Source organism: Oryctolagus cuniculus, chromosome 9 (genome assembly GCF_964237555.1).
Source record: "Oryctolagus cuniculus chromosome 9, mOryCun1.1, whole genome shotgun sequence".
Taxonomy (NCBI): domain Eukaryota; kingdom Metazoa; phylum Chordata; class Mammalia; order Lagomorpha; family Leporidae; genus Oryctolagus; species Oryctolagus cuniculus.
The window spans coordinates 126,601,793-126,618,035 of NC_091440.1; the positions used below are offsets into that span (position 1 = coordinate 126,601,793).

The 16,243-nt window shown below is 50.9% G+C and overlaps 1 protein-coding gene across 2 annotated transcripts in view; it reads right to left on the reverse strand.

The window, feature by feature from the left end:
• Window positions 1-16,243, reverse strand: part of TMTC1 (transmembrane O-mannosyltransferase targeting cadherins 1) — a 255,008-nt gene that overhangs the window by 65,639 nt on the left and 173,126 nt on the right. For both annotated transcript variants that reach the window (XM_070049600.1, XM_070049599.1), the window contains one exon: window positions 3,740-3,853. In XM_070049600.1, coding sequence (XP_069905701.1) covers window positions 3,740-3,853 — 114 coding nt within the window. The remainder of the gene's footprint in view (window positions 1-3,739; window positions 3,854-16,243) is intronic.

Sequence of the window (16,243 nt, forward strand, 5' to 3'; positions counted from 1 at the left end):
GGTGCTTTTCCTGGTCTCCCATGGGGTGCAGGGCCCAAGCACGTGGGCCATCCTCCACTGCCCTCCCTGGCCACAGCAGAGGGCTGGCCTGGAAGAGGGGCAACCGGGACAGAATCCAGTGCCCCGACCGGGACTAGAACCCGGTGTGCCGGCGCCACAAGGCGGAGGATAGCCTAGTGAGCCGTGGCACCGGCCTACTTCTGCATTATTTAAAAAACAAAGCAGAAAAGCAACAGAATGCTCATGTTGTATATAATTATCAATTTAGTAGAAGGCTATTGGCAGAGGTGCAGGCCAGCCTGGGAGTGACTGGTGCAGACACAACCCTGAGGACTAATGTCACCAGTGCCTTGGAGACCCAAACACTCATTAAAACATCAATGGGTAACTGCTGGAACTGACTTCAAATAATGGTGCCCTGACCCTGCATTTCCCTAATAACTCATTTTTTTTTGCTAAGTATAAATATAGAAAAAAATCAGATTCCCTAAAGACAGAGGAGGCCTGGAGCAGCTGTGGGGCATCTGACACAAACAGCCAGATCAAGACAGCGTCATCTGCAGTCCCGGGGGCGAGCAGTCATTAGGATGATGAACAGTCCTGCTCTTTTCCTCTTGTCTCCAACAACATCTTAACAAACACACACAGGCAGGTGTCTGCTGCTGCGCGAATTAGGACGCAGCTTGGGACATCCGACCACAGCGCCGGAGTCCCCGGCTCAGCTCTGCTCCCAACGCCAGCTTCTTGCGCACGAGCACCCTGGGAAGCTACAGGTAACCGCTGGAGTAGCTGGGCCCCTGCCAGCCTCACTGGAGACCCCTAGGGAGCTCCTGGCTCCTGACTTCAGCTTGGCCCAGTCCTGGCTGTTGAGAGCGTCCAGGGACTGAACCAGTGGGTGGGTGATCTCCGTCTCCCCTTCTCTGCGTCTCTCAACTTTCCAAATAAATAAACATTTTTAAAAAGAATTGAAAAAGAAAAACATTCACATCCTTTGAAAAGTCACCACAGAGGTAACCAGCCAAAAATGTTTTAAATCGTAAGGAATTTGAACCCGGCCGAGAGTCTAAGACAGTTCACTAATTACTATGCAGTTTATTTATGGTTTTAATTGTTTTTCCCTATGTCTCAAGGGACATATTTCTTCCAGAAGCACAGTTGCTGAAGCAAATATTTATTTTTATTGTTTCACAAGAAGGAAGTGGAAGTACCCAAGCAGCTACTATATTTCTTAGAAATCAACCGTGAGGGAACTGTCATTATTTTATACCTTAGCCCCCGAGCTATGCCTCAGGGTCGGTATTTCTTTTTCTTTTTTTTTTTTTTAAACTCAATAGAAAATATCTGTTGCCCCGAAACAAAGGTTTAAAAGCTCTAGACCTGCTTCCTTCCAACCGACAAACCATGTGCTTTCTTCCTCCCTTTCAGAACACGACCTAAAAATCTTTGAACATTAGTTATTAAAGCAAAAACACACTTCGTTCGTGCCCCTGAATGAATATGCCTACTTAAACATGACATTGCCTCCTTTCAAAATAATACATCCTCACTGTGGAACACATGGAACACTCAAGAAAATATCAGGAAAAAAAAAAACCACAACCTCACCAACCAGAGATAAGCATTTAAAATATTTTGGAAACTGTCTGCCATTGAAAGAATATAATTCCTTATTGTAAATATAATGTTCTATCTCTTAATAAAAAATTCTGTTTCTCAACCAAAAATTTTGTTACTATTATCCCTCTAGATTATACATCTCCAGTAGAATTTGGAAAAGTATTTGGTAATGAACTTGCTATGTATGCTTTAAAACCCGTGTTATAAATGCCAGGTCCTGGGGCTGGTGCCATGGCGCACTAGGTTAATCCTCCGCCTGCGGCGCTGGCATCCCATATGGGCGCCGGTTCATGTCCTGGCTGCTCCTCTTCCAGTGTGGCTCTCTGCTGCGGCCTGGGAAAGCTGTAGAAGATGGTCCAAGTGCTTGGGCCCCTGCACCCACATGGGAGACCAGGAGGAAGCTCCTAGCTCCTGGCTTCGGACCGGCGCAGCTCCAGCCATTGCGGCCATTTGGGGAGTGAACCAATGGAAGGAAAACCTCTCTCTCTGTCTCTCTCTCTCACTGTCTGTAACTCTACCTGTCAAATAAAAAATAAAAAAATCTTTTAAAAAATAAATAAATGCCAAGGGGCCGGCGCCTAATCCTTTGCCTGCGACACTAGCATCCCATATGGGTGCCAGGTTCTAGTCCCAATTGCTCCTCTTCCAGTCCAGCTCTGCTGTGGCCCGGGAAGGCAGTGGAGGATGGCCCAAGTGCTTGGGCCCTGCACCCCATGGTAGACCAGGAGGAGCACCTGGCTCCTGGCTTTGGATTGGCGCAGCACCAGCTGTTGCAGCCATTTGGGGCGTGAACCAACGGAAGGAAGACCTTTCTCTCTGTCTCTCTCTCTCTCAGTGTCTATAACTCTACCCGTTAAATTAAATAAATACATACATACATGCCAGGTCCTGAAGTCTCAAGGAGTTTGATTAGATGATGATAAGCCGTGCAGAACATGACAGAGTTCTCATAGGCACTGCAGCGTGCACAGTGTGGTTGGTGATACGTATTTTAAGCATGTCCCAAAGTGAACAGGTCTCAGAAAGTTCCACTGACACTGTGCCACTGGGGACAGGTGTTCGGCAGAATTAAAGTCACCACCCGGGACACCGGCCTCCCCTACGTGGGGCCTGGCTGGAGTCCCAGCTCCACTCCCGACTGCAGCTTCCCTCTAACGTGCACAAGGGAAGCAGCAGGCGGTGACTCACCCATTTGGGGAATCTGGAGGAATTCCTGGCTCCTGGCTTTGGTCTGGCCCAGCCCTAGCTTTCGTGTGCATTTAGGAAGTGAACCAGCGGGTGAGAGATCTCTGTATCTGTGTCTCTGCCCTTCCAATAAATAAAAATAAATAGAATTCAACAAACAAATGACAAACAAGGGTGTGTTGTTCTATGCAGGCCTGGGGACCCCCAGAGAGGCTCCCGTGAGTCTCCCAGGACGCTTCAAAGGAGACGGATCCGATCGCCTCGCTCCGCCTCCCACCCTGGGGGATCCTGGGCAGCGTGTGGTCATCGGGCCCGCACATGCTGGAGGGCAAACACGTTTACTACCTGGGAACTCCTAGTGCAAACCCTCTCCAAAGTCAGAGCTGCAGTTCAAGAGGCCCACAGCTCACGGCTGGTCACACAACCCAAGTTCTCTCTTTCCCGAAGGTCACACCTAAGGACACGTGTGCAAGGAGGGACATGAGAAGGCCAGGGAATGCACACACAGGCTCACGGCAGCTGTGACATTTCTCCTCTATACACACCTGATTCACACGCGTCCATGCACATGTGGGAGGCCTAGAGCGCCCCCTACAGAGAGCATGAAGAATTCACTGCGACAAACCCCTGGAGAACTTACTAGAGTGTTTGTGACAATGAATTCCTGTTTGTGCCTGTGTGCTCCACCGCACGCCACGTCACTGCCTAACCTGTGGCCGTAAAATCTGTCACAGGAGAACACCGGGAGTTGGCAGCATCGTGGTGGCACTGCACTGCAGCAGAATCGAGCACTGAGCCACAGTGGACCACGTCCATGGATGAGCTCACACACCGAGCACCAGGAGAGGCCACCAGGCCGTCTCTGCGCCCAGGGAGGGAAGAGTGACGTCAGTACGGGCCTGAGTGCACACAGCCAGCGCCCCCTGCAGGAGCTTACTTGAGGGCGGTCCTGTAGTGGTATATGGCTTCCTTGTTCCGACCTTGGTCCTTCAGGAAGTTGGCGTAGTTGTAGTGCACCTTGGCGTTGTGCGGCAGAGTCTCAACTCCAGACCTACAATGGAGACAGAAAAGGAATTCGTCAGATTCCTGCTTGTTGTACTCACAGCTTTCACCAAGCTGCACCTGCAACGTCCACTGCATCCCTCTAGAACAAGGCTTCCAGAATTGTGCCATCTGATGGACGCTTCGTTAACTGCACAGACACACCAGCTGCGCACATGAACAAAGTGTCCTCCGCAGGTGACCCCAGGGCCTCCTGACCTGCCACACGCGTGAAGCTGAGCCTTCCCCACAGGGGCACAGCAGGGTCCAGCCACAGACCCGAGGGCTCACGGCGCCACCAGCACCACAAGGCCAGCCTCGCTCTCCTAATTCGGGAGGCGGAAGGCAGAAGTGTGAGGACCCTGGGTCTGCTGCCCAGATCCCGAAGAGGACGATCTGTGGCCCTCACCCTGCTAGGGGTCAGCACGGGAGGATCAGGCAAACCCTTCCTTCCTTTCATGTCTCTCTCAGGGGCTAGGGCCCCACTCACGCGGCACTGATGAAATACCCCAAGCAACCCCCCTGTCCACGGCAAAGATAAAAGAACGAGAAGATCAAATGCATTCACATAATGACAACAGCCAATGACACAACCTCTTTTTTTTTTTAAGACTTATTTATCTGTTTCAGAGGCAACGAGTTACAGAACCAGAGAGAGGGAGAAACAGAGAGAAAGGTCTTCCATCCACTGGTTCACTCCCCCAGTGATTGCAGTGGTTGGAGCTGAGATGACCCAAAGCCTGGAGCCTGGAATTTCTTTTGGGTGTCCTATAAGGGTGCAGGGACCCAAGTATTTGAGCCATCCTCCACTGCTTTCCCAGGCCATTAGCAGAGAGCTGGATCAGAAGTGGAACAGCTGGGACTTGAACCAGCACCCATATGGGATGCCGGCACTGCAGGAGGACGCTTAACCTACTACGCCACAGCGCTGGCCCCACAACCTCCTGTTTAAAACATGAGGAGGGTGGAACATGTGGTGCCTTTCCTCTGCCTGCTCTCCCCGCTCCTTTCCTTTGTTTCAGTGTGGAACCCACGTCATGCGTGAGGCTCTCTCCCACCCCCCACCCCCAGCATACATAGTCCTGCTGCCTCCTTGTGTGTGTGTGCACAGTGCCCAGGGTGTCTCACTGCGGGGAAGACACCTCCCAGACCCGGCGCTGGGCAGGCAGATCCTGACTCAACAGTGAGAGAAGCAAAGTCAGGCTTGTCTGAGACCATTGTCACGGGCTGGCGCGCGAGCAGCCTGGCGGGACGGGAAGGAAAGAGGTGGTCCAGGCAGCATCACACGAAAGGGAGAAGATCCAGGAGCGGAGATGGCAGAGCAGGTGTATGGCATTTCGCCCAGCTGAGCCGACGGCACAGCTGTCCAGTACCTCCAGCGAGCCCCTTCGGAGCTGCGCTGGGGCCAGATTCACCACGTTCTGGGAAATCAGAGGAGTGAGGAAACTCGGGCGATGGACAGACAGCGGATGGCAGCAGGAGAGCGCGGTGTCAGGAGGGCAGGGTGTGTTTCTCCCAGGACGGCAGTCAGGAAGCTTCTCAGAAGGCAGCGACTGCAAACGGGAGGCTTTTACGATCCAGACAAATCAAATTATCCTCACGGGGGAGGGCAACTTCCCGCCCACAGGCTTTATGAAGCCCAAGAAATCATTCGGTCCAGCCCTGCCAAGGCCACCGCAGGCAGGACTCGAAATTCGCTATTTCTACAGCAGGCTTATTTTAAGTTGCTAATTTTGTATAGCCCGTGAATGATGGCATAAATGCCCAAACGGCCCTTGGCAGCACAAAGGTCCCCTACCCACCCCTGCGAGAGACGCAGTGGGACGTCCTAAGCAGACGACGGGCGTTGGTGCTGCTGCCACGCCACAGCTGCTGCCAGTCTGAGTGAAGACCCTAACGGGCCTGTGATCACACTGCAGACCTGGGGTTTTATCTCCAGTGGGGGATCAGGGGCCCATCCGCGGGCATGGGGTGGACCTGGAGGATTCAGGAGACACTGAGGAGGCAGAGGTGGTGAGTGGCAGGACACATGGATACGGATTCTCTGGAGGACAAGCCTACACGCCGAGCTGAAGCCAGTCCTTGCAGGTTCTGGGGAGGACCCTCTCCCTGGCTTGCAGGTGGTCACCTTCCAGTTATGTCCTCACCTGACCTCTCCTCGGGGCACGCATAGGAGCCGTACGGGATTGGGGCCCCACCCTATACCCTCACTGAACCTTTATCACTCTCTCACAGGTCCTAGCTTCAAATACGGTCACATGGGAAGTTACAGTATCAACATAAAGAGTTTGGGTGGACATAAAGTATTCACTCCACAACATTCTACTCCGCCCCCCCCAAATGTATGTCCTTATTATATGCAAATGCATCCATTCCATTCCTATAGCCCCCAAATCCTTAACTCACGCAGCATCAAATTCTGAAGTCCAAAGTCTAAGTACTAAGTGAATCAGAAAGGGGTGAGACTCAAGCTATGATTCATTCCCAGCAAAATTCTTCTCCGGCCTTGAACCTATGAAGTCCATCAAGCTACGTGCTTCCAACACGCAGTGGTGCTGCATGGATAGGACAGACCCTCCCACTCCAAAGAGCAAAGTCTGAAAGACAAAAGGGGTGACAGGTGCCAACAAAGTACCAAATTCAGCAAGGCGAACTCCGTGAGATGGACAGGCTGCAGAACACTTCTTGGTTCAGCGTTCCACCGCGCATGGCCACTGGTGGCAGTGTCAGCTCCATGGCTCTGCAGGTGGGCTCTCCACAAGGGGCTGTGCATAGGGGGCTTGTTTCGAGTGGGGGACCCCCAGGCCCCCAAATCAATCTGGGGGTCATTCTTCCCTTTTCTTGAAGACTAATCCAGCTCCATGCCCTCTTTCCCTCTGCCCTGTTATTGCTGCTTCTTTGGGCCTAGCTGGCAGGGACGGTGCTGCTATGGTCTCATATGGATTCCCGGCTTCTGCTGAAATGGATGAGTTGAGTCCTGGTTTACACGCACAGGATTCTCTACCCAGCGCTTGTTCAGCCACAGCCATCTGTGATGTTCTCTTTAGAACCAGCGTCCTCCTTTTGTGCAGCACGATCATGTGAACACTGTCCACATCTCCAGTACATTTAATACAGTGGATTTCAAAATCCTCACCTTGAGGCTACTTCCTGCTTAGCAGTTCCTTCAGTGCGTCTCTGACTTCCTGCATTTTACTCTAAGCAGTAACAGGGAGTCAAGCTGCACCTGCTACACTTTGGTCAGAAATCTCCTCTGCTAAATTTCAATTTCACCACTCATAAATTCAACCTGTTATTCTAAATATTAGAATATGAACACAATTCAGCCAAGATCTTTGTTTATTTTTTCTTAAGCAAGGATTATCTTTCCTGTAGTTTCCAAAACCATGTTACTCATTTCTGCCTGAGACCTATCTCTACCACAATCCTGTTCGTGAGAATCTATTCTCTAAGAAATTAGTCTTTCTCTGTAGCTTTTTATTTCCTAAGCCCTCGTCAGAATAACCTTTAACTTCCACATTGCCAGCACATTCCTCAGAACTCTTCCACTTCCAACCACTAACTTGTTCCCAAGCTGCTTTCACACTGTCTGTCTGCTTGCTTGTTATGCACTTCACTTCTCAGTACCCAGACCTGAATTAGTCTCCTCAGGCTGCCAGGACCAAACAGCAGAGGCTGGGTGGGCAAAGCCGCAGACATCTAGCTTCTCCCCTCCCTGGGGACTGGGACATCCAAGAGCAGCCAGCACCACCGGTGTCTAGTGAGGTCCCTCAGGGCATGTGCAGAAGACAGCCAGCGAGCTCTGGTGTGTGTTCCTCTTTTTATATGGGTCCCAACCCTAGGACCTTGTTTAACCTTTACCACTTCCTCCTAGGTCTAAGCCCAGCTGGAGTCAAACTGGACGCCAGGGCTTCCCTATCTCCATTCTGGGGCACATGGACATTCAGTCTATTGCTGACTCATGGACATTCAGTTCGTAGCAATCAGCAAAGTCCAAGTACTTACCGCCAAGGGAGTGCAGAATGCCACCCCCCCCCCCCATTGGTCTCAAGAGGTAAGGCCGGTGGATTCCACCGAGCGGCTGCACCTAAGGCTTGTACGTCCCATCCCATGCCTGTTTACAATGTGACGGAGTTTCTAAGGAACCCAATAAAGGGCAACATCAAGGCCTTGAAGAGGATCTGAGGCAGGAGCGGGGCAGGAGGGGTCACTCTGTCACTTGCAGCTGCCTCACCAACGTGACCTGTCCAAGATCACTCAGCCAGCAGGTGGCAGCCCCGGGGAGCTTGGCTCTACAACGTCTACTTCCTCACCAGAAAGTAGAAGTGGGTAGTGCTCGGGTGGGCAGAGACTATGAAAAACAGATGCACAGGGCTGAAGGACACTCCACAGGAAAACCCCTGGAACCGATGCTGACTAAATGAAAGCGTACAAAGAGAGGGGAAGGACCTCACAATGGAAATTGGGTTTCTCGGCAACTGTATTTTATAATACCACCTAATACCATGCTTGCACTTAATTTCTCTTTTTAAGGTAATATTAATATTAATAGGGGAGGCCGGTGCCATGGCTCAACAGGCTAATCCTCCGCCTAGCGGTGCCGGCACACCGGGTTCTAGTCCTGGTGGGGGTGCCGGATTCTGTCCTGGTTGCCCCTCTTCCAGGCCAGCTCTCTGCTGCGGCCAGGGAGTGCAGTGGAGGATGGCCCAAGTACTTGGGCCCTGCACCCCGTGGGAGACCAGGATAAGCACCTGGCTCCTGCCTACGGATCAGCACGGTGCGCTGGCCGCAGCGCGCCGGCCACGGTGGCCATTGGAGGGTGAACCAACGGCAAAAGGAAGACCTTTCTCTCTGTCTCTCTCTCTCTCTCTCTCACTGTCCACTCTGTCAAAAAAAAATATTAATAGGGGAATTCCACACAAAGTGTTAAAACTACAGATTGGTGCTGTGGCACAGTGGGTAAAGCTGCCGCCTGCAGTGCTGCCATCCCTTGTGGGTGCTGGTTCCAGTCCCAGCTGCCCCACCTCCAGTCTAGTTCCCTGCCAATGTGCCTGTGAAGGCAGAAGATGGCCCAAGTCCCTGGGCCCCTGCACCCACATGGGAGAGCCAGAAATAGCTCCTGGCTCTAGCTGCTGTGGCCGTTTAGAGACTGAACCAGCGTTTGAAAGAACTCCTCAACTCCCGCCCCCTCCCATCCCTACCCCAATCCTATTACTCTGCCTTTCAAATAAATAAATCTTTTTTGGAAAAAAAAAAAAAAGGTGTTAAGCTCTGTTAGGTAAATGTGTTAATGTTTTGAGGATCTTTTAATTGAAATAAAGACCTAGCAAAGGTGTACCATGGAAAATTGACCAGCTAGGAGTTGGAGGAAGTCCCTGGAGGAGAGACCTGAGCAGCACCGTGCAGAGCTGCAGGCCAGGCCACGGGAGACATCCGAGAGCAGCAGACCCAGGATTCACACGCGGCTGCTTCTGCGATCACCAACAGAGTGCAGGGCAGCTAAATGCAGGCCGCGAGCGGTCACTAAGACACGTGACACGAGGCAGACACAGAAACAAAACCACTGCCTGAGCTCATTCATGGGTGCAAGCTGAAAGAACTAGGAGAAGTGCTTGCTACACTTGGAACGGGGTGGACCCTGATGGTGGGTGGTGGGGGTCTCCTTCCAAAGTAGGGTACCTGGAGGCACCGACGTCTCAGGTTCCACAGCACAGTGGGGCTGACTGTGGTCCACTACAATGCGCTCTGCACTGTCCAAACAGCTGGAAGACAGGAGCTGGTAGGCTCCAAACAGAAAACTTAAGGAATTAAAAATGCGAATTGCTCCATCTCATTCGTTTACACTGCATGTGTGTGTTCAAAAATTGCACGCTACCACATAAAAATGCACAAGTATTACAACTTGATGTGGAATTTCAAACGTAATAACTTTTAAGTAAGGAACGAAATGAGTGCGCTAACCATGCAAGTGCGGGTAGCACTTCGAGTACCCTCCTCTGGAGATACCCCCAGCATAGGACCGCCGGGTCCTAGGGGAGATCTGCTCTCGACGTCCTGGGCGACCTCCACGCTGCTGCCCACCACGGACGCACTCACTTGTTTCTCTTCCCAGCAGCCTCACCAACACCTGTCCTCTCCTGGCTTGCTGACAAGTCAGTCTAACTAGTAATGACTCACTGCAGCTTTGTTTCTTTTTCTTTTCTTTTCTTTATTATTATTTTTTTTTAATTTCAAATAAGAGATGTAGAGTTATAGATGGAGAGAGGGAAAAAGAGAAAGGTCTTCCACCCACTGGCCACAACTGGGTTGATCTGAAGCCAGGAGCTTCTTCCAGGTCTCCCATGCGGGTGCAGGGGCCCAAGCACTTGGGCCATCTTCCACTGCTTTCCCAGGCCATAGCAGAGAGCTGGATCGGAAGAGGAGCAGCTGGGACTCGAACCAGTGCCCCTATGGGATACAGGCACTGTAGGCAGTGGCTTAGCCCACTATACCACAGCACTGGCCCCTCACTGCAGCTTTGTTGTTCATTTCCCTGGTGATCAGTGATGTTAGGCAGCTTTTCATATACTTTTTGCTACATTTTCTTTGGAAAAGTACCTCAATTTGGCCTCTTCTTTGGGCTATGTATTTGTATGAGTTCCTTGAATATTTTGGTTACTAATTCCGTACAAGTTCCAGTTGCATTTGTGACGTGCTCTGTAGGTTACAAAATCCTTCTGTTAAAAAATAAAACACACAACAGATAGCTGAGACAGTACTCTGTGTGACTCTGGTCATACCAGGGGACTTCACGTTTGCAGGAACATGGAATCAAAAGATAAAAATCTAAACTTCTCAACAAACTCCATCAACCTCAAGACACTTTCATAATTGATAACATCAGTCATTACGAGCAGCACTACGGAGCTGAGGGTTCCGGGAACTTGACCATGACATAGCAGTTTTTTCATGTTATTAACTGAAGGAGAATGGGTTTGTCCTTTAGAGATTTTTAAATTAGCAACGAGGACCTTGGAAGGCGGTGAGGGCGCGAAGGTGGCGCCTCAAGGGTGTCCCACGGAAGCTGCCTTCACTGCGTGGAGGAGAAGGACTCCTCGGGGAAACTTTCCCAGGCCTTTTCCTCGTAAAGCTTTGGCTTCTCCAAACACCGCCCGACCCAGCAGAAATGATTCTCTGATCCTCCAGCAAGTCAACAGGTAAAATGTCTTGAACAGGGCCAGCGCCGTAGCACAGGAGGACACAGCTGCTTCTGCACCCACTTGGGAGACCGCAGGAAGCTTCTGGTCCCGGGTGTTGGCCTGGCCCAGCCCTGGCCGTTGTGGCCATCTGGATGGTGAACCAGTGGATGTAAGATCGACCGATCTCGTTCTATCTCTACCCCTGCCACTCCTTCTCAGTAACTCCCACCTTCAGATAAATCAATTTTAAAGCCATGTCTTGAGCATCCTAAAACACTGTGGCATGACCTTTGCTCTTGACCAGTCTGCTTCCGTGTGGGCGGGGCCACGTCCACGTCTCACCAGCCACCTTTCTGACTGTGCTCTGTCTTGAGGATCATTCTGGAAAAGCAACACGTCATGTCCCACTTCAGTTCTAAGAAATCCAGAATCTTCATCCCGCTTGTTCAACTCTTCTCCTGGAAGTCCTGTTTTTGTCTCGAGCGGATCCGGGTGTCCCTGTTTTGGCACCCACCAAGCAGACAGCTCCCCCCTTTAACTTTTTGGTCCGAATCGTGTCAGCTGGACAGCATGATGTTGGTTGTTCTTACTGTTGTTCACTGACACTTCTCTCCAAGTAGGGCTCACATAAGATGACTTTTTTTTCCTAATTACTTCATGAGGATGGTGTGCTGCTGTTGACTTTGTCTTCAACAATTCTCATTCTTTGTTCTTCCTTTTTTCTTTTAAGATAGACAGATGGATAGAAAGATATATAGACAGATGGATGGATAGATGGATAGAAAGACAGATAGATAAATAGATTTGAAAGACCGATGTCTTCCATCTGCTGGTTCATGTCTCAAAGGGCTACAGAGGTTGGGGCTGAGCCAGGAACTCCATCCAGATCTCCCAAGCACTTGGGCCATCCACTGCTGCTTTCCCAGGCTCGTCAGCAGGGACTGGAACTGGTGCTCAGACAAGGAATGCTGACGTTGCAAGTGGTGGCCTAACCCACTGCACCACAATGCCGGCCCCATCTCATTCCTTCCTCATTTGTTGATTTCTTTGTGGCATTGTCCCCACAGACTGTAAAGCACGACTGACTTCACTCTTCTTCTACCCAGGATTTTCCACAAATTTGATGTTTGCTCTGGCGTTGATTTTTACAGAAATCATATTGCTCTTTTACAACCAATCCAGTGCCTCAAACTAGATCCTAATCAGGTATGTTCTCACAAGTTAGTATAAATTTGTCATCAATAAAATTGGGGGGTCTGCCATTATGGCTTAGTGGGTAAAGCTGGCACCTGCAGTGCCAGTGCCGGTTCAACCCCAGGCTGCTCCACTTATGACCCAGCTGCCTGCTAACATCCTGGGGAAGACACAAAAAACGGCTGAAGTGCTTGGGCCCCTGCACCTACGGGGGAGACCCGGAAGTAGCTACTGGCTCCTGGCTTCCTGCTGGCCCAGCACCGGCTGTTGCAGTCATTTGAGGAGTGAGCCAGTGAATCTAAGCTCTCCCTCTCTGTCTCTGCTCTACCACACCGCTGTAACCCCGCCTTTCAAATAAACAAAAACAAAAACAAAAATGTTTGAATTCCATGCATTTTCATGAAGATTTTGAAGACCCCTGTATGGGCAGGATCAGAGTGACAGTCACGGCTTAAAAAAGAAGCCAAATTTCTACTGAGAAGCACTACTGAGGTTGACAGGGAGGCTGGAAGCTAACACTGATTACAGCAGGCTGCAACCCGCACGCTTGGTGAGACAGATCCTTTCCTCCTGTGACTGCACTGTTATTCTAATCTGCAGCGCTCCCCGCCCCCTCTCAAGGCCCAGTCGGTGAGGCCTGAGAAAACACAGTCCTGGCTAAGGTCAGGGCACTGCCGGGTGCCGGGTGACTTCCGGAGGAAGCAATAAGATTCCGCAGAGAAAGGCAGAGTGGGTGGAGCAAGTGAAGTCCTAGGAAAGTTCTGCTTCTCCCATTGTTGTTTCTGAACTTCATGTTCTCGCTCTGGTACTTCCCTGCCACTTTTTTTTTTCAGCACAGTTTGTATGAGAAAGAGAAATAAACAAGGAGCCAAAGGCGACGCTCTCCAAGGGGCCTGGGTGCAGCTCCCTTATGGGACTCCTCCCCAGTGACTCTCCTGGCCCCCCACGCAGCACTTCCAGTTGTGGGAGTGGAGACACGCAGCTTCACACACACCTGCCCCACAAAAGGGTCACTTCCATGAGTCACACAGCGGAACCCAAACCCTGTAAGCACCCACGCCCATGTCGGAGAACGCGGACTCCTGTCTCCCGTTCGACTCAGCATTTTAATTTATGCATCTCACATTTCGCTCTCACATTTCTTATTTGCAGGAGTCTGGAAAAAATAACAGAAATAATAATAATGATAATGGCAATGAAACACTCATTCTTAGCAAGTCCAAGTTCTTAGAACATCTGTTTTCTGGGGGTGTTGGAACAATAGGTCTGGGAAGTCACCCTCAAATGCCTACTAGGACAAAAAGTACACTTTAAAAAGTAGGCAGTGTTGGCCGGCGCTGTGGCTCACTTGGCTAATCCTCTACCTGTGGCGCCGGCACCCCAGGTTCTAGTTCCAGTCGGGCTGCCGGATTCTGTCCTGGTTGCTCCTCTTCCAGGCCAGCTCTCTGCTGTGGCCCGGGAGTGCAGTGGAGGATGGCCCAAGTGCTTGGGCCCTGCACCCCATGGGAGACCAGGAGGAAGCACCTGGCTCCTGGCTTTGGATTGGTGCTGTATGCTGGCCATAGTGGCCATTTGGGGGGTGAATCAATGGAAGGAAGACCTTTCTCTCTGTTTCTCTCTCTCTCACTGTCTAACTCTGCCTGTCAAAAAAAAAAAAAAAAAAAAAAAGTAGGCAGTGTTCAGCCAGGTGTCAACAGTAAGAGAAAGTAAGAATTATGTCAATGCTGAACCCCTCTCTGACTCGAGATGGCATGACATCACACACAGGATGGCCAGTGCATTTCCAACGCCCATCTTACACCAGCACTGTGCTCAGGGCCCATCCATGTCAACAGACCATGGCCTCTGGGGTTTTCAATCACCTGGCACAGGTTGGATCAGCACACCTGCTGTAGGGTGGAAGAGGAAACTGAGGCTCACAGACATTAAGATCCTACTCCACGGCTAAGATACAGCTGAGAAGCAAGAAAACCTTCAAGGTCGGTGTAAGATACAGTTAAAAATAAGCTTACTTTGGTGCAAAAACATTAGAAATCTGTACACAGTTTTGTACAACATGGATTTTCATGAACTTCTGAAAGATCTTTCACATGCATGAATCTGAAGGTTTCGTATACAAAAAGAGACTTCTTTTTCAATTCCATTTTGCAAGGGTGTGTTGAAGCCCCTCATCCTGTTACTGCAGCTCCCACTGCACAGATGAACAGACTGGAGCTCAGCCAGAGGTCAGATCCTTTCCACACCAAGGCCAACAGAGGGACTGACTCGTTCCTGAGCTGCTCCACACTGGCTGGGACAGCAACACAGGACTCTAAGATACAACCCTGGAACGCAGTGAAATCAGTGCCATTTCACCAACAGGGTTTACATCACTGGGAGGCAAACCCTGGCCTCCCAGGCCTTAGATGAGTTCATGCATTCATGTGTTTGGGCTTTGTGCCAGAGCAACGGCAGAGCTGAATACAGGGGCCGTAAATGAGACCTCAGGGCCCACAAAGCCTCAACTACTGATCATGTGGCTCCTTACAGAAGAATCTGTCAGTGCCTGGTGTCCATCCCTTGCCCTGGGAGGTCTGGGCCTCTCTCTGGCTCAGCCATTCAGAAGGGGTGGGGGAACGCGTGTCCTACAGAGATGTAGGCCACAAACTGTGCCTGGAGGAGCCGGGGTCTCTGAGACAGCCCATGAACTGGGATTCAGAGAGACCCTGAGCAGGGTGCAGGGGAAGTGAAGCTTCTGGCTCTCAGGTGTGTTGCAGATGGGCTTCTGTTCTCAGGCCACGATCCTCTCCAGAGGTCAGGTTCTGGGCTGCTGCAGGCCCAGGCCTATGTGGTTATCCTCTTCCCAGGCTACAGCACAGGGCAATTTCTCGTTATAACAATTAAAGAAAATACATCTTGTATTATGAGTGCCTCTTTCTCTTAATCTCCCTCTCCCCCTCCCTCCCTGCCTCCCTCCCTCTCTCCCTCTCCCTCTCCCTCTCCCTCTCCCTCTCCCTCTCTCCCTCTCCCTCTCCCTCTCCCTCTCCCTCTCCCTCTCCCTCTCCCTCTCCCTCTCCCTCTCCCTCTCTCTCTCTCTCTCTCACCTCTCTAGCTGTATCTCTATCTCTCATTTGGATCTAGCTTAGGTGACAACAAAGAAACTTTAAAAAGTACACCCATGTTTTTGTGCTGTTTGGTACTTACACCGTATTTCGGTTCAAATCCTGGCTCTTCCTCTTAACAGCTCCTTGAGCTTAGCAAATCCACTCTCCCCAAGCCTCTGATGAGATACAAATGCTGAATTCCTGTGCTTTTGTTGGGTAACATTTTAGATTTTTTTTTTTATAACTTATTTATCTAAGAGGCAGGAAGAGATGGAGGGAGATCTCGCATTTACTTGGTTCACTCTCCAAATGCCTACAACAGCAGGAGTTGAGCCAGGCAGAAGCCTGGAGCCTGGAACTCCATCTGTGTCTAGGGTGATTGTCCCTCTGCTTTTAAATTGCTGGCATCAGCTGGAGAGGTTTGAACGCTGAGTCGCCATCCTTGAAACAAACCTCTGCAGTCAGTAGCCTTCACCAGAAGACACAGCCACTGCCGATACACCTGTGGGTACCTCGGCACAGGCAGAGGGCTGAACGCAGGGTGGAACTGTTCTACAGTTTCTCATAGAAGTACTGACCACTGAAAGTGCAAGGAAAGGAGAGAGAACAGACAAGCAGAGACTGGAATCATCGCATTACACTGCTCCTGTGTCTATAGACAGGGACGAGTAACCGCTCCACAGTGCTCTGTGAGAACAATGCTGGGGAGCAGGGGTATGACGGAAGCTGGCCAGAATCACAAGCCTAATCAGAAGAGCAGAGTCAGGGCTGGCGCTGTGGCACAGCAGGTAAAGCCACAGCCTACAGTGCACGCATCCCATATGGGCACAGGTTCGAGTCCCGGCTGCTCCACTTCTGATCCAGCTCTCTGCTATGGCCTGGGAAAGCAGTAGAAGATGGCCCAAATCCTTGGGCCCCTGCACCCATGTGGGAGATCTGCAAGAA